The sequence below is a fragment of the Schistocerca cancellata genome, chromosome 9 (assembly GCF_023864275.1).
Source record: "Schistocerca cancellata isolate TAMUIC-IGC-003103 chromosome 9, iqSchCanc2.1, whole genome shotgun sequence".
Classification (NCBI taxonomy): domain Eukaryota; kingdom Metazoa; phylum Arthropoda; class Insecta; order Orthoptera; family Acrididae; genus Schistocerca; species Schistocerca cancellata.
In genome coordinates, this window is record NC_064634.1 from 460,060,706 (window position 1) to 460,086,134 (window position 25,429).

Sequence of the window (25,429 nt, forward strand, 5' to 3'; positions counted from 1 at the left end):
TCCTCAAATAGATTCTTCGACATCCTATAAATTCCTTTAAATTTTACTTCGTCTTTTTCGAGTTCTCGCGATAAAGCGAAAGTTGAATGTATCTGTTTCTTGCGAAGGAATGGAAAAATCCAGAATATCCACTCTCTTTGAAGCTTCTTCAAATGCAAATACGCAATGAGACCATTGCGAACTGCATAACTTGGCGTTGTGTAGCAGAATGGCAAAAATCAGCACATTTGAGACGGTCGTACGTCGCAAAAGATTTGCATCAGTGGACGAAGAAAGTGCAACGCAACTCTCATCCAACGGTAGCCAAAACATCGCGTTGCCGTTGCGTTGCACCAGTGGACAAACAGCCATAAACTCACAGAACACCGAAATATTAGAAGTCCACGGCCCATTGCAACAAGTGCGTCCCTTCGACAAATTCAAAGTATAACTTTGGAAAGAACACAGTCACTCGTAATATAAATGTAAATAACGATACAAATATAAAACATATCTTTGGCGAGGCGCGTCTGTCAATTAGATGTGCTAATTTATTGTTGAACAGGCGATGCAAAATTGCTTAGCAGGTTCCTGACGTTAGATACAAGAGACTGAAGAAATACGGCGATTGTTATTACATTTGCCCTTTCTCAGAGTCAATGTCCCGGAGAAATAGATAATGTGGACAAACGTAAGCATGGATAAGTAATGTTTTTAACATTCGTGACGCAGGTGAGTAATGTAAACAGTGTTTAGTTTGTTTGTCGTTAGACCATTTTACAAATAGCAGACGTGTCAGTTAACGTAAGTAACGGTAACAGAGTTTTGCGTTAAGAATTAGATCCAAACAGATAATGGAATATTACGTACTCTTAAAAATTTATTGTTGCTCCTTGTGCTGTACACGGTCTCGTAATTACTTTCACATTGTGTGTAGTATTCATTTATGTTTGAGTACCAACAAAGACAATATTTACGAAAAAAACACACGTAGTCGGCACTTCAGACAACATAATATAACTGTCAGGCAAGTTCGCACTCGTGATGGTAAATACCTTACACACACACACACACACACACACACACACACACACACAGTTTGTGTTAGTTGCAGTAATATTCTTATAGGTATTCTGGTGCATTGTACGGACGGGCTGTAGTGAGGTAAAATTCTGGTTTATGTTTAAATGTTGACAATCTTTCATATACTTACATCTTCTGAGTGTCAACATTTGCTGTGCCGGATAGATATGTTCATATGTATCATGGGGTAATTGGAACGTGAACAGTATAATGAAGTAACATTGGTAGTTGGCAAAATAACGTTCAAAAGGATGGTGGCGGGGGGCGGGGGAATCAATGGTGAGGGGGATACTTGTGACTAGTGGAATAACGGGACAGCAGATTGATTGTTTCAGAATATTGTTTTGCAGAAACTTTGGGATGTTTCTATCAAATACGTAGCTTAGATCTGGCAAGAAAGAAATTGCAATTACAGGAATGTAAACACAGTGTGGACCCCATGAAATTGTACAGTATTACTGGATCATTTGTGGCCAGTATTATTGACATAAACCTGCTAGTTGTTTGGTTTGGATTTCCTTATGCTAGAAGAACAATTAAGGCGATGAGAAAGATTAGGTCAGTGTTAAATCACAGGATTCAGAATAAGTTGGAGAACCTTTATCAAGTTGGATTACCTTTTTAGTACACCATACTTGATTTCCAAGAACACATTTGATTGAAGAGACTGCATGATTAGGTAATAGTTATTTATTCATTCACAGATTATTTTACAGTGACATTGGACTTTTAAACGTAATACAAGAAGAAACATAGTTAAAGGTTAAGAGATACTGATTTATAAGTACTTTTTGAGTTACCAGTCTTCTGGATGATTTGCAGCTTGTTATGGCTTCTCCTGTGACGACATCTTTATTTTGGAGTAGTACTTCCACATATCATTGCGAGTTATTTGTCTCATCGTGTTCTTCAAATATTCCTCTCCTTGCCAATTCTATGAAGCTCTTCATTTTTCATTCTCTCAGCCACCATCATCGTACAGCATCACGTCGCAGACACATGAATTCTGTTATCTTCTTTTCTGGTTTTCCCATTGCCCATGAGTCACTTCTATACAGTGCTGTTCTCCATAGGCCTATCTACATTTTCATAAATTTTTGCCTCAAAATAACTGTGATGTATGATACTAGTAGACGTCTTTTGATCAAGAATATCTGTTTTGCCTGTGCTAGTTTGTCATATATCCTCCTTGATTTGTCAGTCGTTAATTATTTTGCTTCAGAGGTAACAATTCTGTCACTTCATCTAACCTGTGGTACTCAGTTTTGATACATTTGCTGCTAATCTCATTTCTGCTACACCCTGTTTTACTCTTTCATTTGTTTACTGTCAATCAGTATCTTGTGCTCATTAGACTGTTCATTCCATTGAAAAGGTCCTGTAATTTCTCACTCACTTTCACTGAGTATATCAGTGTCATCAGTGAACTGTATCATTGATGTCCTTACACCCAGAATTTCTACCTTTCTCTTATTTCTTTCAATGCTTACTTGTTGTAATAGACTGAGCAGTAATTGCAAGAGACTGCATCCTTGCCTTTTGCACATTTTTTATTTGAGTAATTTGTTCTTGATCTCCCCACTTTGATTGCAATATAAGTCACATAGTGGACATCCGTCACACTTTTTGTAGGTAGCATTTGGTGTATGTTGTTGTTGTTGTTGTGGTCTTCAGTCCTGAGACTGGTTTGATGCAGCTCTCCATGCTACTCTATCCTGTGCAAGCTTCTTCATCTCCCAGTACCTACTGCAACCTACATCTTTCTGAATCTGCTTAGTGTATTCATCTCTTGGTCTCCCCCTACGATTTTTACCCTCCACGCTGCCCTCCAATACTAAATTGGTGATCCCTTGATGCCTCAGAACATGTCCTACCAACCGATCCCTTCTTCTGGTCAAGTTGTGCCACAAACTTCTCTTCTCCCCAATCCTATTCAATACTTCCTCATTAGTTATGTGATCTACCCATCTAATCTTAAGCATTCTTCTGTAGCACCACATTTCGAAAGCTTCTATTCTCTTCTTGTCCAAACTATTTACCGTCCATGTTTCACTTCCATACATGGCTACACTCCATACAAATACTTTCAGAAATGACTTCCTGACACTTAAATCTATAGTCGATGTTAACAAATTTCTCTTCTTCAGAAACGCTTTCCTTGCCATTGCCAGTCTACATTTTATATCCTCTCTATTTCGACCATCATCAGTTATTTTGCTCCCCAAATAGCAAAACTCCTTTACTACTTTAAGTGTCTCATTTCCTAATCTAATACCCTCAACATCACCCGACTTAATTCGACTACATTCCATTATCCTTGTTTTGTTTTTGTTGATGTTCATCTTATATCCTCCCTTCAAGACACTATCCATTCCGTTCAACTGCTCTTCCAAGTCCTTTGCTGTCTCTGACAGAATTACAATGTCATCGGCGAACCTCAACGTTTTTATTTCTTCTCCATGGATTTTAATACCTACTCCAAATTTTTCTTTTGTTTCCTTTACTGCTTGCTCAATATACAGATTGAATAGCATCGGGGAGAGGCTACAACCCTGTCTTACTCCCTTCCCAACCACTGCTTCTCTTTCATGCCTCTCGACTCTTATAACTGCCATCTGGTTTCCATACAAATTGTAAATAGCCTTTCGCTCCCTGTATTTTACCCCTGCCACCTTTAGAATTTGAAAGAGAGTATTCCAGTTAACATTGTCAAAAGCTTTCTCTAAGTCTACAAATGCTAGGAACGTAGGTTTGCCTTTCCTTAATCTTTCTTCTAAGATAAGTCGTAAGGTCAGTATTGCCTCACGTGTTCCAGTATTTGGTGTATAATATGCACAAAAATACTGTTTGGAGGCTTGCCGATTATATTTTATGCATTTCTGAATTTGTAATGCAGTTTAGTTCTAACAACAAAAATTGCATTACATATGGAAAAGTATCAGGCGATACTACAGATCTGTTTGTTACCATGGCCTTTATTTTGCATTCACATTTGTTGGCTGCACCAACCCTCAACTAAATTATCAACTTCCAACGTAACGTAGACCTCGGACTACACTACAGATCATTCTGTCACCACAACAAAGATTCCAAAGGGGGATGTGGAGATGGGGTACTGTGTCGCATTCTAGCCCTTATTGCTCTATCTTGATTCCTGTATATATTTCATGTTACCAGTCTTTACCTATGGCCTATATGTATTTTAGTGAGAATTTCGAACAGCTAGCCAATTTTGTACAACTGAGTGATTTTTCAGGCAGGTTTATTTAATTCCAAAATTAATGTTACACTGTCATTAGTACATGTTGTCTCTCTTCCTTTTTTTTCCCCTCTTTTTTCCACAGTTGGACATACACAAGTTGTATAGGTTAATTGCCGTCTGTAGCACTGGTATTGTTCTTCCTTGGAACTTATTGCAGCTGTTGTCTTGTGTATGACTTTTAGTGCAATGATTTGACTTATTGAAGAAGTGTTATTTCTGTAATTTATTGAGTACCTTTGGTGGGGGTAAGTTGTATGATTCCACCATTTCAGTTTTTGCCTAGAACGTGTACAAAAGACTTCTGTATGTGATAATTAAGTGGCCAGCAATCTTTAAAGTGCCAATTAACTTCCCTGTTTTTATCCACATTTTAACGCTTAGTTACATGCCATACATGATCCAACAGTTTCTTTTGCAATTTATAACATTGTTCTTCACACTGGTGAATCTGAAGTATCGACACACCATTAAAACCACTGATACTTGCGTTACTTGTGCATGGTGTTAGCACATACTTGCAGGACAGTTTTCTTTCTCATTTACGTGAGTGTGATGGAATGCAGAAGCTGATGGTAAGGATCTGAGGTAGAATGCTCATCACTAAAAATTAATGGATAGCTCTCAAGGATGTAAATTTGTCTGCTGTACTGTGCAAATACCTCTATTGACTCATCCCCATGGACGCTGATGTGCACTACAGGAGATCTACAATAGTGGCTGCATAATGGTCACACAGTCTTCTTTGAGTACAGATTCTCTGAATTTACCAAACAGGGTGTTATGTGAGAGTTGTCATGTTTCTTCCAAGTATTCCCATTTAAATTCCTTGAGCATTTTTGGGGTCAACGGAAGCGTCCGAAACCACCGGTCGGCTTTGACCCGTGACGTAAGCCTGTTGTGGTGTGTGACGTCACAATGCCGCGGAGTTTAGTTTATGAGTGTGGCGTGTTTATAGGTGTCATTTTGTTGTGGTCTGTGGTGCCCTCTGATGGTGTGTATATGGGTTGCGTGTTATGTGGTGTATTGGGTTCATTTTCGTGTTACTGCTTGACCCGTGAGGTATTGTTTTTGAGTGTGCTTCGACAGGAATTGGTTTCAGTCACTTAACGATTTAGTTTTTGTTGTGTCTAAGTTATTGTAGTGCTATTTGTTGTGTGTTATGTGTGAATTTGTTTAAATTAATTTGTTGCTGCCTTTGTTAGGTATGGATATGGCAGATAAGTTCAACAGTGCGCGTTTCCGTGCGGAGATGGGGGACAATGCTTTGTCCCTCATCAGAATTTTGCAACTGGGCTGTGTGTGTGGATGTGTGTGATTGTGGTGGCTGACCTAGAGTGCATTGCCGGACCTTTTTTTGTGGTAAGTAGTCGTTCTTTTCGGTGTATTTTTTGCGTGTTATAATGGTTGGTGGGGTACTTAGGAGTTGTTTGGTTGGTGGTATCGGTGATTTGGTATCGTGAGTTGCTGTTAACCTATATAGGAGATGTGTTCGATTCCAATGCATGGTTGTAGCTATAGGTCTTTTAGTATCCTGAGCTGCTGGTGACCTATATAGGTCAAGGGGAGTGTTTATTTCCAATTTTGTTTGTCTAGGTGTTGTTTTTGTGGTACTAATAGTTGTGGCGGTGATGTAATTTTTGGAGTTTTATAATGTGGTATCAACAATTGCGGTTGAGCTGTATAGGTGAAGGGAAGTGACCGATACCAGAGGATACACTCTGTATTGGGAATTTTGTGTTGTCATTTTATTTTGTCGTTTTGTGTTGTTTGGTATGGTGGTGTGTGTTTATATTTAGTTTGCCCCCACCCAAAAACCCTCAATATCCCATGCTTGTCTCTTTCGTTTGACTATATTTGTGGAGGGAGAAGAGTGTGATGGTTTTTCGATGTATTTTCATGTTTGTTATGTTTCCGCTGTATTGGTGATGTCATGGTTCAAAGCCAACAGGTGGAATCGGACGCTTCTGTATTCCCCATTTTTGTTACACTTATATATTGCCTGTACCTACCTGTTATAGTGTCTGAAAACATTTGATGTTTGTTGTCACACCTTATTGACAAGGGTTCCAAACACTGGAACAATATTCTACAATTAATAACTCTAGTACCTTGTATCTGATTTTTTTCTCCCTTTCTTTTTGGATGCATATCATTTTCTCAGAATCCTTCCAGCAAATCTGAGTCTTCTGATTTGTCTTCCCTAATATGGCTTTTATGTGACCGTCATATTTAAGATCACTTCTTAGTAATATCTCTAAATACTTATACTGTTTCACCTGCTAGAGATGTTAACCACAATCTTCAAGCAGATACTGTTATATGCTTTCTCTTTGTTATGGGCATTGTCTTTCATTTTATCTTCAATGGGTGTGTCCTCTTGCTGTGCAAGATGGAGGGCTTCAAAGTTGAGTTTATTCGTGATCACACCGCTACAGGAGTGTGTGTCCACCAGTGCTTTATGCTCACTGTCAACTTGCTTGATGTCCTTTATGTGCTGCATAATATAATCGAAATATCATTATTTATGTGGAGGTGCTTTATCTTTCTTTATGTGATACTGAAACTGCTCGTGATTTTACACCAATTGAGCAGGTTGGCTAGGAAAAGCTTTCATTCCTTGGTACTCAAAACATATACATTAATAAAACTTAAGCTCATATAAGCAGTAAATAGATATTATTCTTTTAAGCAATAAATATGTGTTATTCTTTAAAAACCAGGTTAGCGTCTATGTTATTTTTCTCTGAGCCAGCCGGCGCACGTGGCTGCCTGCGCTGCGAGTCATTGTCTGTCTCTTTGTTGTCATGTGTCGTTGCTGGGGTTTGGAGATTTTTTTCTTTTTGGGCATCAGTCTACTGACTGGTTTGATGCGGCCTGCCACAAATTCCTTTCCTGTGCTAACCTCGTCATCTCAGAGTAGCACTTGCAACCTACGTCCTCAATTATTTGCTTGACGTCTTCCAATCTCTGTCTTCCTCTACAGTTTTTGCCCTCTACAGCTCCCTCTAGTACCATGGAAGTCATTCCCTCGTGTCTTAGCAGATGTCCTATCATCCTGTCCCTTCTCCTTATCAGTGTTTTCCACATATTCCTTTCCGATTCTGCGTAGAACCTCCTCATATATTTATTAGTCCACCTAATTTTCAACATTCGTCTATAGCACCACATCTCAAATGCTTCGATTCTCTTCTGTTCCGGTTTTCCCACAGTCCATGCTGTACTCCAGACGTACATCCTCAGAAATTTCTTCCTCAAATTAAGGCCAGTATTTGATATTAGTAGACTTCTCTTGGCCAGAAATGCCTTTTTTGCCATAGCGAGTCTGCCTTTGATGTCCTCCTTGCTCCATCCGTCATTGGTTATTTTACTGCCTAGGTAGCAGAATTCCTTAACTTCATTGACTTCGTGACCATCAATCCTGATGTTAAGTTTCTCGCTGTTCTCATTTCTACTACTTCTCATTACCTTCGTCTTTCTCCGATTTACTCTCAAACCATACTGTGTACACATTAGACTGCTCATTCCGTTCAGCAGATATTTAGTTCTTCTTCACTTTCACTCAGGATAGCAATGTCATCAGCGAATCGTATCATTGAAATCCTTTCACCTTGTATTTTAATTCCACTCCTGAACCTTTCTTTTATTTCCATCATTACTTCCTCAATGTACAGATTGAAGAGTAGGGGCGAAAGGCTACAGCCTTGTCTTACACCCTTCTTAATACGAGCACTTCGTTCTTGATCGTCCACTCTTATTATTCCCTCTTGGTTGTTGTACATATTGTATATGACCCGTCTCTCCCTATAGCTTACCCCTACTTTTATCAGAATCTCGAACAGCTTGCACCATTTTATATTGTTGAACGCTTTTTTCAGGTCGACAAATCCTATGAAAGTGTCTTGATTTTTCTTTATCCTTCCTTCCATTATTAGCCGTAACGTCAGAATTGCCTCACTCGTCCCTTTACTTTTCCTAAAGCCAAACTGATCGTCACCTAGCGCGTTCTCAATTTTCTTTTCCATTCTTCTGTATATTATTCTTGTAAGCAGCTTCGATGCATGAGCTGTTAAGCTGATTGTGCGATAATTCTCGCACTTGTCAGCTCTTGCCGTCTTCGGAATTGTGTGGATGATGCTTTTCCGAAAGTCAGATGGTATATCGCCAGACTCATATATTCTACACACCAACGTGAATAGTCGTTTTGTTGCCACTTCCCCCAATGATTTTAGAAATTCTGATGGAATGTTATCTATCCCTTCTGCCTTATTTGACCGTAAGTCCTCCAAAGCTCTTTTAAATTCCGATTCTAATACTGGATCCCCTATCTCTTCTATATCGACTCCTGTTTCTTCTTCTATCACATCAGACAAATCTTCACCCTCATAGAGGCTTTCAATGTATTCTTTCCACCTATCTGCTCTCTCCTCTCCATTTAACAGTGGAATTCCCGTTGCACTCTTAATGTTACCACCGTTGCTTTTAATGTCACCAAAGGTTGTTTCGACTTTGCTGTATGCTGAGTCTGTCCTTCCGACAATCATATCTTTTTCGATGTATTCACATTTTTCCTGCAGCCATTTCTTCTTAGCTTCCCTGCACTTCCTATTTATTTCATGCGTCAGCGACTTGTATTTCTGTATTCCTGATTTTCCCGGAACATGTTTGTACTTCCTCCTTTCATCAATCAACTGAAGTATTTCTTCTGTCATATGCTCGGTCATTAGCTGGCTGTGCCAATCGCATGCTGAGTATATTGTCATGCACATATCTACATGGCTTTGAAGCTCTGTATTCCGTAATTCAATTTGCACAGTGAGTTCGTTCAGTTTAAGGGGTTCTGTTTCTGGTTGTAACCAAGTAACTGTTAGCCTGTGTAGTACCCATGCCAACTGTACCGAGTAGAGGTGTTGTTACACTTACTGAAGGTACTAAAATTTGTATCCCTATAAATTGTTACACCAAGATATTTGAGTTGACCATTTTCAGTTACAGCTCATTGATGTCGTAGTTGTAGGGTCTTGCATTTTTTCGTTCAATGAAGTGCATAATTTTACATTTCTATATGTTTAAAGCAAGGATTGCGATGACCCTCCATCCAAGATAACATGTTTTGTTCTCTCAATGAGAAAACCATCAGGCCAGTCACATATTTCGCTTGATACTTCACGGGATTGTACTTACAAAAAGTGTATGAATGGTACTGATTCAAATGCTTTCCGGAAGTCAAGACATATTACTCTACCTGACTGAACGAAATCTGTTGTCTTTCCTCCATTAAGCAAAATTCATTAGGCACCCTGCCCTGTGTGTGAGCCATTCTCTCATTCAGATAGCAGCATGGTTCACTAAACACTAAAAAAAGTAGGCATGTTCAGTTAACATCTTTATTGTTTTAGAAATCAGTCTGACTTTAAACGTGTTTTATAAATGTCACATGATTACTAATTTAATTAAAACTGAAGGGTTGTAAATGGTAATTGGGGCACTTCTTCACTTCTGTTTTTGTGTTTATTTCTTATTAATTTTTACAGGTAGGATGCGCTTCACACTCACCAGAGTGTTGTCTTCGCTGTGCCTGTGTACTGTTACTATGCTGACCTGGGTGGTGCTGAAGCAAATGCATACAAAGGCCTTCACACAAACGTGCCATCACCCAACCAATTTCCAAGATGATCTTCATAATTTAGCTGACAGGTAAGATACACCAGTCTTTCATTCCAAAATAATGTTATCACTTTGATCTTCTCCTTATTACAAAGAAAGTATTGTATTTTTAACAGTTAAAACCAAATGAAAATGGTACCAAAATATGAAGATGTGCATGTTCTACCAGACAGCAAGGCAATTTATCTGCAAAATTATCCCTTTGTTTACAGTTGGTGTTAGAAGGTTGACTAATATAAAGACTGCAGAAGCAATGGTTATTGTAGAAACAATAGTTAGTTAATGAGTTATGTAGTCCATAGATCATTTGAATGGTTCTTTTATCAAAATGATGTGATGTGGAACAGGTCAATTTACAGTATATGCACGTATGATTAGTGTTAACATTGATGAACATACTTTTTAGTTCTACTCATGCAACTACAATGTAAAACTAGTTTCTTATAGGCTACCAGTTTTTAACTAAAAATTTGTCCAAGGGGGGGGGGATGGTTAGCCAGGAGAAATGATTTTGTATTAGATATAGATATTTAAAACTGTGTAACCAGGAGATATGACCAGCAGATTCACGAGAGTTGTGAATGAAGTGTGCTGTTTGACAAATAGTTGAACATTTGCTAGAAACAATGTGTGTTAATATATATAGTACACCTACCCGCAGAGATTTTTATGTATTTTTAAAAAAATCATCCTCCATGTTGCGAAATAGAATTACAGGGCATCCAGGTGTATATATTAATAATGCAGATTGACAGAGATATTGTTACAGATCCTAACTCCCCTCTTTATGTTGAATTAAGATTTTAAAAAATATTTTTCAAAACTCTCATCAAAACTCCCAAATATTTGCTGTCATTTCATTTGCAGTCCACTTGACACACACACACACACACACACACACATACACACATATCCATCCGCACATACACAGACAAAAGCAGACATTTGTAAAGGCAAAGAGTTTGGGCAGAGATGTCAGTCGAGGCGGAAGTAAAGAGGCAAAGTTGTTGTTGAAAGACAGGTGAGGTATGAGTGGCAGCAACTTGAAATCAGTGGAGGCTGAGGCATGGCAGATAACAAGAAGAGAGGATATACTGAAGGGCAAGTTCCCATCTCCGGAGTTCTGACAGGTTGGTGTTAGTGGGAAGTATCCAGATAACCCAGACGGTGTAACACTGTGCCAAGATGTGCTGGCCGTGCACCAAGGCATGTTTAGCCACCAGGTGATCCTCATTACCAACAAACACTGCCTGCCTGTGTCCATTCATGAGAATGGACAGTTTGTTGCTGGTCATTCCCATATAGAAAGCTTCACAGTGTAGGCAGGTCAGTTGGTAGATCACGTGGGTGCTTTCACACGTGGCTCTGCCTTTGATCGTGTACACCTTCCGGGTTACAGGACTGGAGTAGGTGGTGTTGGGAGGGTGCATGGGACAGGTTTTACACTGGGGGCAGTTACAAGGGTAGGAGCCAGAGGGTAGGGAAGCTGGTTTGGGGATTTCATAGGGATGAACTAAGAGGTTACGAAGGTTAGGTGGACGGCGGAAAGACACTCTTGGTGGAGTGGGGAGGATTTCATGAAGGATGCATCTCATTTCAGGGCAGGATTTGAGGAAGTCGTATCCCTGCTGGAGAGCCACATTCAGAGTCTGATCCAGTCCCGGAAAGTATCCTGTCACAAGTGGGGCACTTTTGGGGTTCTTCTGTGGGAGGTTCTGGGTTTGAAGGGATGAGGAAGTGGCTCTGGTTATTTGCTTCTGTACCAGGTCGGGAGGGTAGTTGCGGGATGCAAAAGCTGTTTTCAGATTGTTGGTGTAATGGTTCAGGGATTCCGGACTGGAGCAGATTCGTTTGCCACGAAGATCTAGGCTGTAGGGAAGGGACCGTTTGATGTGGAATGGGTGGCAGCTGTCATAATGGAGGTACTGTTGCTTGTTGGTGGGTTTGATGTGGACGGACGTGTGAAGCTGGCCATTGGACAGATGGAGGTCAACGTCAAGGAAAGTGGCATGGGATTTAGAGTAGGACCAGGTGAATCTGATGGAACCAAAGGAGTTGAGGTTGGAGAGGAAATTCTGGAGTTCTTCTTCACTGTGAGTCCAGATCATGAAGATGTCATCAATAAATCTGTACCAAACTTTGGGTTTGCAGGCCTGGGTAACCAAGAAGGCTTCCTCTTAGCGACCCATGAATAGGATGAAGGTGTTGATCTACGTAGGCAGAGATACGTTCTGTGGGGGCTTGGTAACCAGCTACAATGGGTTGGCCAGGATGATTGGGTTCGTGAAATTTAGGAAGAAGGTACGGGTGCGGGGTGTCTGTGGGGTCAGGAGGTTGATGGAGTCAGGTGAAATACCATGTCACCCTCACAACACCTCCACAACGACCCCATTAAGTTTTATTTACATTCCGTCCGCAAACATGCCTTCGCCCTAGCCAGATTACACTCCCATATTTTATTTTCTCAGGCTTGTCTGACATTTGGCATTATCCCCAAAGGCCTCACACTTAAAGTTCCCATCTCTGGCTGCAACCCTTCTTTCGATCAGTCCCTATACCAGTTCCAAACTGAACAATCCATTGCCCTCACCCACCTAATCCTTCACCTACACATCAACTCAGCCATTGAACACACCTGTCAACTCCTATCCTTAATAAAAATCCTCAATCTTTCCTCTCCCACATCCACACCGGCTGTTCAGAGCATCCTCCTACAGGCCAACCGCAAATTAGAACAGCATGCCACCCTTCACCTCAAAAAACTATCCAATCTCCTGGTTTCCCACCTCCGGAAAGGCAACTCACTCACCCTTCACAACCTTTCCAGCAAACCTCAACCTCCTCTCATTGCCCACAAAAACCCAGTCCCTCCCATCTACTCAATCTCCCACTTCCAGCTCCACTCCCTCCAAAACTTCAAACTTCCAATCAACACAATCTGGTACCACAACACCCTAATTCAGTAGCTAACCTTTCCTCCAAACCTCTCTCCCAATCTGAAACCTCTGTCCTATCCAAAGGCCTCACCTTCAGTCCCACTTCCAGATTCAACCAAACAGCCCTCGTCAAAGATTTACTGTCCTACACTCGTACTCTCTGCTGGAAATATCACTTTGCCACGAAGAAAAATGATCCTAATCCTACTCCTAATGATCCAACTCCCCAAGACACTATCCAAATTGAACCCTGCCTGGAACAGTTCTGTCCTCCGTCACAGCGGTACCCACCTCCTCTTCCTCAAAATCACCCCCTCCAAACCTTCCAGGAATTTCTGACTTCCAGCCTTGACTCTCAATCCTTCTTAAACAACCTTAATCCTACTCCCAACATCACCACTGCTGAAGCCCAAGCTATCCGTGATCTGAAGGCTGACCGTTCCATCGTCATTCTTCCGGCGGACAAGGGTTCCACGACAGTGGTACTTGATCGTCAGGAGTATGTGACTGAGGGACTGCGTCAGCTTTCAGACAACACCACATACAAAGTTTGCCAAGGTAATCCCATTCCTGATGTCCAGGCGGAGCTTCAAGGAATCCTCAGAACCTTAGGCCCCCACAAAACCTTTCACCTGACTCCATCAACCTCCTGACCCCACCAACACCCCGCACCCCTACCTTCTACCTTCTTCCTAAAATTCACAAACCCAATCATCCCGGCCACCCCATTGTAGCTGGTTACCAAGCCCCCACAGAACGTATCTCTGCCTACGTAGATCAACATCTTCAACCCATTACATGCAGTCTCCCATCCTTCATCAGAGACACCACCACTTTCTCGAACGCCTGGAATCCTTACCCAGTCTGTTACCCCCGGAAACCATCCTTGAAACCATTGATGCCACTTCCTTATACACAAATATTCCGAATGTCCAGGGCCTCGCTGCGATGGAGCACTTCCTTTCACGCCGATCACCTGCCACCCTACCTAAAACCTCTTTCCTTATTACCTTAGCCAGCTTCATCCTGACCCGCAACTTCTTCACTTTTGAAGGCCAGACCTACCAACAATTAAAGGGAACAGCCATGGTTACCAGGATGGCCCCCTCGTACGCCAACCTATTCATGGGTCGCTTAGAGGAAGCCTTCTTGGTTACCCAGGCCTGCAAACCCAAAGTTTGGTACAGATTTATTGATGACATCTTCATGATCTGGACTCACAGTGAAGAAGAACTCCAGAATTTCCTCTCCAACCTCAACTCCTTTGGTTCCATCGGATTCACCTGGTCCTACTCTAAATCCCATGCCACTTCCTTGACGTTGACCTCCATCTGTCCAATGGCCAGCTTCACACGTCCGTCCACATCAAACCCACCAACAAGCAACAGTACCTCCATTATGACAGCTGCCACCCATTCCACATCAAACGGTCCCTTCCCTACAGCCTAGGTCTTCGTGGCAAACGAATCTGCTCCAGTCCGGAATCCCTGAACCATTACACCAACAACCTGAAAACAGCTTTTGCATCCCGCAACTACCCTCCCGACCTGGTACAGAAGCAAATAACCAGAGCCACTTCCTCATCCCTTCAAACCCAGAACCTCCCACAGAAGAACCCCAAAAGTGCCCCACTTGTGACAGGATACTTTCCGGGACTGGATCAGACTCTGAACGTGGCTCTCCAGCAGGGATACGACTTCCTCAAATCCTGCCCTGAAATGAGATCCATCCTTCATGAAATCCTCCCCACTCCACCAAGAGTGTCTTTCCGCCGTCCACCTAACCTTCGTAACCTCTTAGTTCATCCCTATGAAATCCCCAAACCAGCTTCCCTACCCTCTGGCTCCTACCCTTGTAACTGTCCCCAGTGTAAAACCAGTCCCATGCACCCTCCCAACACCACCTACTCCAGTCCTGTAACCCGGAAGATGTACACGATCAAAGGCAGAGCCACGTGTGAAAGCACCCACGTGATCTACCAACTGACCTGCCTACACTGTGAAGCTTTCTATGTGGGAATGACCAGCAACAAACTGTCCATTCTCATGAATGGACACAGGCAGACAGTGTTTGTTGGTAATGAGGATCACCCTGTGGCTAAACATGCCTTGGTGCACGGCCAGCACATCTTGGCACAGTGTTACACCGTCTGGGTTATCTGGAGACTTCCCACTAACACCAACCTGTCAGAACTCCGGAGATGGGAACTTGCCCTTCAGTATATCCTCTCTTCTCGTTATCCGCCAGGCCTCAACCTCCGCTAATTTCAAGGTGCCGCCACTCATACCTCACCTGTCTTTCAACAACATCTTTGCCTCTTTACTTCCGCCTCGACTGACATCTCTGCCCAAACTCTTTGCCTTTACAAATGTCTGCTTGTGTCTGTGTATGTGCGGATGGATGTGTGTGTGTGTGTGTGTGTGTGTGTGTGTGTGTGTGTGTGTGTGTGTATACCTGTCCTTTTTTCCCCCCTAAGGTAAGTCCTTCCGCTCCCGGGATTGGAATGACTCCTTACCCTCTCCCTTAAAACCCACATCCTTTCGTCTTTCCCTCTCCTTCCCTCTCTCCTGATGAAGCAGCCGTTGGTTGCAAAAGCTAGAATTTTGTGTGTATGTTTGTGTTCGTTTGTGTGTCTGTCGACCTGCCAGCACCTTCATTTGGTAAGTCACATCATCTTTGTTTTTAGGTATATTTTTCCTACGTGGAATGTTTCCTTCAGAAACATTCCACATGGGAAAAATATATTAAAAACAAAGATTCCATGACTTACCAAATGGGGAAGCGCTGGTAGATAGGCACAATAAAAAACGCAAACACACACACAAAATTTCGAGCTTTCGCAACCCCCCGGTTGCTTCGTCAGGAAAGAGGGAAGGAGAGGGAAAGATGATAGGATGAGGGTTTTAGGGGAGAGGGTAAGGAGTCATTCCAATCCCTGAAGAAAGGAGTGCTCGTTCTGCAAGGTTCGCAGGACAGCTTCTGTAAAGTTAGGAAGGTAGGAGACGAGATACTGGCAGAAGTAAAGCTGTGAGTACCGGTCGTGAGTCGTGCTTCGGTAGCTCAGATGGTAGAGCACTTGCCCGCGAAAGGCGAAGGTGCCGAGTTTGAGTCTCGGTCGGGCACACAGTTTTAATCTGCCAGGAAGTTTCATATAAAGAAATGACAAAAGCCTGCAAACCATTCTCAGATTGTCATCACTTAGGGTAGCCACAGCTCACAAAAGCATTTCATATTGGTGTGTGTGTGTGTGTGTGTGTGTGTGTGTGTGTGTTATTCCCGTATTTGTCATCAAAATGCGAAGGTGGAGTTTCACAATTGAGCAACAACACACCCACTTAACAAAGCCAAGTGCACATGCTACTTTATTTTCTTTGCATCTGCACTGCAGTAGTCCAATGTCAAAATCCACAGATATCACATTTTCAAATGATGCAAGCATTCAAAATCAACAAGATATCTGGGTAGAGTTCAAAATAAATTTTGTCACTTTTTTTTCCCAGTGACATGGGCCTCTGTAATCTTTAGATTTGCTAACCTCCAAACATTGATTATACATGAATGCAGGGATTTACATATGAATGATCTAGATGGGTGGTAGAACAGACAAATGTCTGTGTTTCAAAATAATTTTGATTGGGTTGTATTATTTCAAGCTGTTGTTCTCCCCAGTTAGACTATCATTTAAAGAACTGTGACAGTATGAGATAAATCATGAGGACAAGGTGGTGTCTGTATATAAATTTTGGAACGTTGAGCTGGCATTTTGTGCAAATTTAACTGTTACATGTGGGTTGAATCCCAAGTTCATTTGTTTTTTGAAAACAGTGATGGTGTGCTAGCACTGGCTTGCTAGACCTCTCATTGATCTTTGTGTTAATATTTTGTTTTTTTGTTCTGCACTAGATGGTCTGCACCTGACAGGCATTTTGTCATGTGAATAAGGTTTATTTGTTTACCTGCCAATACTTGGGAGACCATGAACAAGATGTAAAGACTGTGTGAGGATGATGTGAATCGAAGAGGACTAAAGTGGGGGAGAGAGAAGATTGGAAGAGGCTTTGTGAAAGACCTGCATGAGCAAAAACACATGAAGAAGAAGAAGAAGAAGAAGAAGAAGAAGAAGAAGCTTAGGACAGACATATGCCTATTACTGTTGTGGTTTTTTTCACCACTGTGAGATGTTGCCTATTTGTTTCTTATCACTTTAAGAAATCTTTAACTTTTCAAAGCTTCACAGCTAATAAGTTCATCCACATAATTTTTGACAGCAACTATTCTACAAATATGCTACAAAAAATACGAGGGTCGGTCAAAAAGTAATGCCTCCCATTTTTTTTCTACTTAAAGAAATTAAGTTAAGTGAAAAATTTGAATTTGGCGCCATTCCTCAAACCTTCTTCTGCAATCCACTGCAGTAGTAACTTTCTGTGTCAACAGGTGGCAGCACAGCAGAAGTTTGTAAGATGGCCGACATCGATGTTCGTTTGAGACAGCGTTGTGTGATTGAATTCTTGAATGCAGAAGGTGAAACGCCCATACGCATTCATGAAAGACTGAAGAAGGTGTATGGTGTTGTGACAGTGGATGTCAGCACTGTTAGACGATGGGTTCGTCGTCGTAAGGAAGCTGAAGGGCAAACACCGTTGACTGACGAAAAGCGGAGCGGCAGGCCGGTGAGTGCAGTGACTCCACACAACATTCAGCAAGTTGATGACATCATTCGTGGTGACCGTCGGGTGACTGCAGATGAAGTGTGTCGCATTATTTCTCTTAGTAAAGGCAGTGTGATCACGATTATTAAACAATTCGGGTACTCAAAAGTTTGTGCACGGTGGGTTCCAAGAATGTTAACCGATCAGAATAAAGAGGCAAGGAAAACAATAGCCTCCCAACACTTGCAGCGCTTCCGTTTGGAGGGAGATGAGTTTCTGAAAAAAATTGTGACCGGGGACGAAACATGGGTGCATTTTTTTGAACCCGAATTAAAGAGGCAGTCAATGGAGTGGCGTCACACAAGCTCCCCGAGGAAGAAAAAATTCAAAACTGTGCGATCGGCAGGGAAAGTTATGGCAACAGTTTTCTGGGATACAGAGGGTGTGATTCTGGTTGATTTTTTGGAGCAGGGATGCACAATAAATTCTGTTCAATACGTCACAACCCTCAACAAACTTAAAGCACGTCTTCAGCGAGTTCGCCCAACAAAATCAATGGCAGATGTTCTTCTTTTGCATGACAATGCAAGACCACACACCAGTCGTCACACCTCTGATGAGATTGTCAAAATTGGATGAGAAGTTTTGCCTCATCCCCCATACAGCCCTGACCTGGCACCATCAGACTTCCATCTGTTCGGGCCACTAAAAGAAGCTCATCGTGGGATTCATTTTGAAGATGAGGAGGCCGTCAAAACATCCGTGCGTCAATGGCTTAGGAAGCAGAGCTGTGATTTTTACCGTGCTGGGATACATGCCCTTGTTCAAAGATGGACCAAAACTGTAGAGATGGGCGGAGATTACATTGAAAAATGACAAAATGATCCTCAATGTTGTGGTTTTCAACCTATGTAATTGCATTTAAATTTCCTGACAATTAAACGTAGAAAAAAAAATAGGAGGCATTACTTTTTGACTGACCCTCGTAATATGATATTTTTTCTGTATCTTCAATCATTCGGTAGGAAACTACAGAAAAAACTTTTTAAAGTCAATGTATTATTTTTCCAGCTTTTTAAGAATAAAGTTGTGTAACAGCTTACCCATTTGATATTTTGAGGCTTACTTCATATTATATGTAATTTTTTTGGATAGATGGAAAAACTACTCACTAAGTGGCAGCAGGAGAATGCATTTAAAAAAGGTATGGAAGTTTGCAAGCTGTTTTGGAGCTAGTTGCTCCTTCTTCTGGCAGAAGGGTTGAAGGGGAAGGAAAAGTGGTAATGAAAAGGACTGGTGTAGTTTAGGAAATGGGAAGAGCTTGGAAAAGTCAGACAGACCCACAGGTCAGGGGAGACTTATCAGACAGGATTAGATGGAAAGACCGAGAGAGAGAGAGAGAGAGAGACTGACTTTGCGCAAACAAAATATTTGTCAGTATAACATAGTTTCATGTGACTTGTCCTGCTTCGAGATTCATTACACTCATGAAATACCTGTAAGTTCTTAATTTCATCATGTAGATGTAGATTTTTGGAATTGTAATTGTGTACATCATCATAACAATGTGGAGTATTACGCTAATTTAATTGTTGTATTTCTGGGAATATCTAATTAGACCCACTTGAGAATGGCAGCCTTTTTTGCATAGTTCAAGGAGATAAAGTTTGAAGGTCTGTTGATTGAAGCAGCCTCCCTCCCTCCGCCTCCCCCCACCTCTCTCTCTCTCTCTCTCTCTCTCTCTCTCTCTCTCTCTCTCTCTCGTATGTGTAAAATGAGGGGGATGGGCGAGATTACTCTTTGCCTTCTGTTGCCTTAATTCAAAGCACAGCCTGCTACCATGCACCTTTCATGTAAACAATGAATTTCCATATGTTCATTTACTATGAGTGATAATAGTTTCTCCAGTTCTCTTAAACACATCTATGAAGCAAAAATGAGGGCCCCCAGGGGCTCACATCTCTTGTGAGTACATGCTTGACCACCACAAAGCCATGGCCATGGCCATTGCAGCACTACTTCCCTTTTTGCACCACAATTCTATCCTTCTACTATTCTTATTTCCTCTTTGCTTATTTGCTGGATTGTCTATTGGTTGGCAGTTATGCCTGGATTTGGTTTGTGAATTTGGGCACTCATTTTTCTTTCCTTTTGGCATTCTACAACTTTTCATTCTTAACTGTATGGCCCCCATTGTTGGCTTTGATCTTCTCTCTCTTTTCTAAATTTTACAGGAGTGTGTGTTGTGCAAGGAATGTTGCCCAGTGCAGTGTATATTTCACCTTTTGTTCCTTTCTCTGTTTGCTTCCTTCCTCTCCTGCAAAACTACTGTGCCCAAAACTCAGCATGGTAGCCATTCAGTTGTAGGGCAGGGGGCCATCGTGGTAACCCCCTGTACTGTTGCCGCCTTAGCTGGAAACTCCTCACACAAGCCAAGGAGTATGTACCCTTCCTGGCTGGGACAAAGAGGCTCTGGGCAATGGTTTACTGGCCAAGTATCCCTTGCTGTGGTCCTCAGCAGGTGAACCCATGATAAGAGTGGTTGGTAACATGGCAGAAGATTCACACATGAACTAATTAAACGTTTTTTATGAAATCATTTTGCTTTAGACTGTTAAAACTTTATTTTTTGTGATTGAAATTTTGACACATGGTCATTTTTAAGCTTTGTGAAAACAGTCAGTCGTCAAGTATAATATTCGTAATTATGAAACTGACAAATGGTAAAGTGAAAATTTGGAAGCTACTTACACTTTTGTAACCCACACAATAATATAAAACTTTGACATACTGTGTAAGAGCAATTGCTTGTGGAGTTGCAAATTTATCTGCTGTTCCACACACCATACACATTAGAAAGCTGTGGAATGATGTCACTTAAAAATATCACGCAGGCTGTAGACCTAGTTATCATCAAACTTCTGAATTAAACTTTCTTCCACTAGTGGCCGCAAGTCTCCAGCAGTCTTTTTAGATGGGAAATGTTATTACAATGCAGAGAGATACAACCCCACAATATTTCCTCCCCTGGCTATGCTTTGGAAGAGGGATAAGCCAGACATTTGGAAGTGAAATGCTTCACCTAATACTTGGTATGTACTCAGACTGCTGGGGTACTTTTACTCCAATGCAAGCATTATTTTTTGTCAAAAAAGTTGAAGGCAAATGTGGGGAAACTGAGTCTCTTGGAAAAATGCAAAATGGTTTGTTATTAATTAAAACTTCGTCTGCTGCCAGTCTTCAGCTCTTCAGACATCTGATTGTCTAAGTGACATACTCCTGACCATTATCCCACACAAAACTTTGAAAATTGTCCAAAGAATCATCGTTCACAGAGATCTTATGCTCCAAACAGGCAAGGAACTCTGGACTGATATGTGGCATGCATTTTATCAGTTGTACAGAAAGGGTCGAGATGCCTTTACCTAAGCCTTTAAAGGAAGTGTCCTCCTGTAGAAAGTTAATGTCATGGTGTGCAGATGTGATGAGGAATGGCATGTCCCACCACCTATAATATGCTTAAGATGTTTACGCTTTGGGCATATGTCATCCTGCTGCATGACGGACACAAAATTTGGCACGATGAGTGATCACTCCTTGAAGGTAGTCCTTATGAAAATCTACCTTTCTGTGGAAAGTGCCCAGTACATAAACCTTCAAGTCTGCCAGTTTTCTCAGTTTCTTTCTGTTATCTCTCGCTCTCTCTTTTTTTGAGGAGACAAAAAGCACCCATACAACCTTCTCCAAAACAGATCTCCCATCACCACCTCTCTTGTGGTTCTCACAGTTCCTTCTTCGGGAACCGTGTCCTGCACCCAACTGGAGAAGCGTTCTTTGACATCTCATGGTGACAGGGCTCTTTTTTGGGATCCATCTCCCTGACAACACCTGGACCAGAGGCCTGACACCAAACAATAGCTGAAGGAGCCACGGCCTGAGAGTCCCAGATCTGGCTGTTCTTCAGCTCTCCCTGCAGCACCCAATGCAAATATTCCCTTGAAAGAACCTTGCCCATCAAAGATTGCCGAGGAGGAGGAGGAGGAGGAGAATTGGCACAGGGCTCTTCCATTGTCCCCAGAGGTGCCAGATTCCCCCACGCTGTCGGATTCTGAGCTGGTGTTTTTGGATGTGGTTCCATCTTCACTGGTGACAGGCAGTGATCCTGCCGTGTGACTGGTGCTCCTGGCCCCTTCGTGCCTAACCTGGTCAGTCATGTGATCATTCAGTGTAATTTTAATGGATACTATTGACACGTGCCAATACACCACCACCTTATTTCCTCTTCTTCTGTGATTTGCATTGCTCTCCAAGAAATGCACTTCACTGATGACCATTCTCCATCGTTGTCGGGCATTCTGTCGTAACCATGCTGGTCTCGAGAGAGCTTCTGGAGAGGTCTACACTTTAGTTCATATAGATGTCATCAGTGAATGGGTTCCTCTTCGTACCTCATTTGAGGCAACAGTGGTACATGTGTGAATGACCTCAGCAATCGTCATGTGCAGCATTTATGTATCACCAGGCAGGCCACTTACGTTGAATTGACCACAGTAATCCAACAGCCCCCCCCCCCTTTTTTTTTCAATAACTACCATCCCCTGTTTGGGGGTAACATTTCCCTTGGTAATGGCCTTTTAATTGACCGGCCTCTCACAGACCTGATCTGTGCCTCCTTAATGATGGTTCTCCTACTCACTCCAGTGCCATCCATGGCACCTTTTCAGCTGTCAATCTCTTCCCCTAATATTATGACTTCGCTATACTGGTTGTTGCGTGATGACATTTTTGCCACTGACCACTTTTCAGTGATGTGACATTTCCTTGCCACTGACTGACTACCATGGTCAGCACTTCACAGAGCCATTTGGTGTTGGCCTTTGTATACCTCTGCTGTTACATTTGATTCCTCTCTGTCAGATTGTGTTGATGAGGTTGTGCAAGGTGTCTCGGGTACAATCATCCACACCACTGGAACTGCTATTTCACTTTCTATGGGTATCCCCCTCATCCTGGCCCCGGCCATTCCTCGGCCAGTACTGTAAAGTCATTGAGACATTGCAATAGCTATGATGAGCCCTGCAATGATTCAGACATCCTTCGCAGACCAAGTTAATCACTTTAAGTGACTTTGTGCTTAGGTTTGCTATCTACTCAAACACAGTAAGAAGAAATGCTGGGAGCATTATGTCTCCTCATTCAGTTCAGTCACATGATCTGGCATCTGAATGTTCCTGAAAGGCAACAACTTAGGGCCTCAGCTGTCTTTGGCTCCAAGATGCCTTCCCCTCACAATGGTGAGGTAGTGTAGATATACCAATCCTTAAGCCCAGTGAGAACACAATGTCTCTCGACAGTTGCCAACTGATTAGCTTGACCAACATACTTCGTAAGCTGCTTGAAAAGATGGTTGCCCACAATTATTCTGGTTTCTCAAATGGTCCTTTTGTCCCTCTATCAGTGTGGTTTCTGAGAGGGACGATCAACTGACCATCTGCTTAGGTGTGGGATGGCAGTCTGACAGGCTTTTTCTAAATGCCAGCACCTTTTCACAGTCTGTTTTGACCAGCATAAGTCCTACACTTTACTTACCATTTAGTGACTGGAGCTTTTGCAGTCCCCTACCAGTTTCTATCCCACTGGCTTACCATCAATGGGCTAGTGACCTATTGTCAGGCTGCTGGTCATCTCTGTGTTGCATGTCAATGATTTTTGGTTTTGGTATAGCACCCACTCAATAACCTCTGCTGAATGCCGGTCATGCATTCCTGCCGTTGTCCAGTGGTCCATCCTAACCCGGAACTCTTCTTAGGTATGCTGCAAAATGGACATTATTGCACAATCCCACTTCTTGGGCCTCCTTTTTGATAAAAATTTGATCTTGGCTACCCTATATTTGTCACCTGAAGAAGCAGTTGCATGTGGAAGCTTAATGCTGTCATGCTTTCTTGCCCACATGTCTTGATGTGCAGATCGTGCTACTCTTGTCCGTATTTACTGTGCGCTGGTTTCGTCCCAACTGGACTATTGTTGCCAGGTTTATGGCTTGGCAGCTCCTTCAGCTTTGAGACTGTTAGACCCAGTCCACCATTGTGACATGTCTGTTGGGTCTTTTGGACTGATCCTGCAGACAGTCTCATTGCTGAAGTAGGGATCATTCCTCATCATATTCGCCAGCTCTTAGTTTCTTATGCAATTGACATTTGACAGTTCCTTGATCATCCCATGTATCCCATCCTCTTTACACACAAGGCATGTCATCCTGATTCCCACTGTCAGGTGGGATTACTGTTTGGAAAGCACCTTGCCTCCCTCTGCTAAAATCTCCATCTCTCCTCCCTGGACTGTGCTCGCCTTGTTTTCTCATGCACTCTCCCTTGGATGGTGACCAGGCCATGAATTAGGACCAGTATAGGTCCTAGTCTCTGTTGGTCCCCATGTATCTGTCACGTAATTCTTAAAGAATTCCAGGATGCTGTCATCTTTTACAATGATGACTCTAAAACTGTGAATTATACGGGTTATGCTTTTACATCTTCTGTCAATATGGAATGCCATTCACTGGCAGGAACGTATAGTGTGTTTACAGCAGAGCTAACAGCCATTAGCAGAGCCCTCTATTTTATTAAAGGATCTTATCTGTCCCGGTTTTTTAATATGTAGTGACTTAGCGAGCACTCTCCAGGTGCTTGACTGATGCTATTTATGTCACCCTTTGGTCTCCAATATTCATGACCTTCTCGCTGACCTTCATTGTGCTGCCTACTCAGTTGTCTTTCAGTGGATCCCAAGTCTTGTGGGTGTTTTGGGGAATGAATTGGCTGACTGTTCGGCTAGAGGAGCACTTACTCACTTCCCATTTGCCGTACCAACACCAGGTGGGCTTTGTGGGTGCACACGAGATCTGTGCTCATTCGAAAGTGGAAAGACATCTGGTGGGCTACTGCCCATCTAATAATCTCTGCGTAATCAAGGTGGTGCTCTTCCTTCTCCTTCTCCCAGGAGGAATTCACAGTCCTATGTCATCTCTGCATTGGTCACACCAGATTAACCCAAAGATTTATTTTGTGTAATGAACAACATGCACATTGTGCATTGTGGTTGTGTGTGCCCTTGACCTGCTTCTCAGTTTTCTTTATAATTCCTCCCCACCCCCCTGCCCTTCACGCCTCCCCCACCTCTCAGTTTTTAGGATTTAATCTATTTCCGGAGCAGGGGCAGGTTGGTTGGGGATGGGCTGTCTCCCACTGTATGCTAGGTCTGGGGGATCCTTAACCCTACCTCCTTGACCAGGCTTCTCTCTTATCCTTCTATTACTCTGTTTTAATGACTTTTAGCTTCAGTGTGCCTATTTTCTGCCATGCCCAATTTTCTGTTCTGGGTGTTGCACCTTGCTGAATAGTAGGTGCTCTTGACTGTAATGGATGAAGGGTGGGACATCTGTGGACAGGACATTTCCTGTTGCACGCAGAGCCCTGAGGATGCCTATCAGCTGACTTCCATATTTCGTTCATCTTGCTTTTATTATTGATGGTACAAAAGATATACATGACATTTTTTAGCCTTCTCTGTCTTACTGTTTGAATCTCACAACTAGATCAGAAAATTTTTTCAGTGAACATCTCTTCTTCTGGATGCAATGCTCTTGGATCAAAGGATTGGTGACCTTGTGGGCCATCCCCATCCCCTCCTCCAATCAACCAACCAACCAAAACTTCTACACACTGCAGGGGCTTACATGTTCGCACAAGTTGTGTGTGTGTGTGAAGCTGTGAGCAAGCTGTGTATGTAAAGCATGTGTTACGATGCTACCGGGAGGGGGGTTATTGTGTGTACTTCATCACTTGGGAAATAAG

General features: G+C 42.4%; 1 protein-coding gene across 3 annotated transcripts in view; it reads left to right on the forward strand.

The window, feature by feature from the left end:
* Window positions 1–499: 499 nt before the first annotated feature.
* LOC126100490 (uncharacterized) overlaps window positions 500–25,429 on the forward strand; it is an 89,462-nt gene continuing 64,532 nt past the window's right edge. Inside the window, exons 1-3 of one of the 3 annotated variants that reach the window (XM_049911099.1) lie at window positions 500–711; window positions 5,527–5,683; window positions 9,856–10,018. In XM_049911099.1, coding sequence (XP_049767056.1) covers window positions 9,861–10,018 — 158 coding nt within the window. In that variant the 5' untranslated portion in view covers window positions 500–711; window positions 5,527–5,683; window positions 9,856–9,860. The remainder of the gene's footprint in view (window positions 712–5,526; window positions 5,684–9,855; window positions 10,019–25,429) is intronic. The other 2 variants (XM_049911098.1, XM_049911100.1) reach the window with 2 other exon arrangements.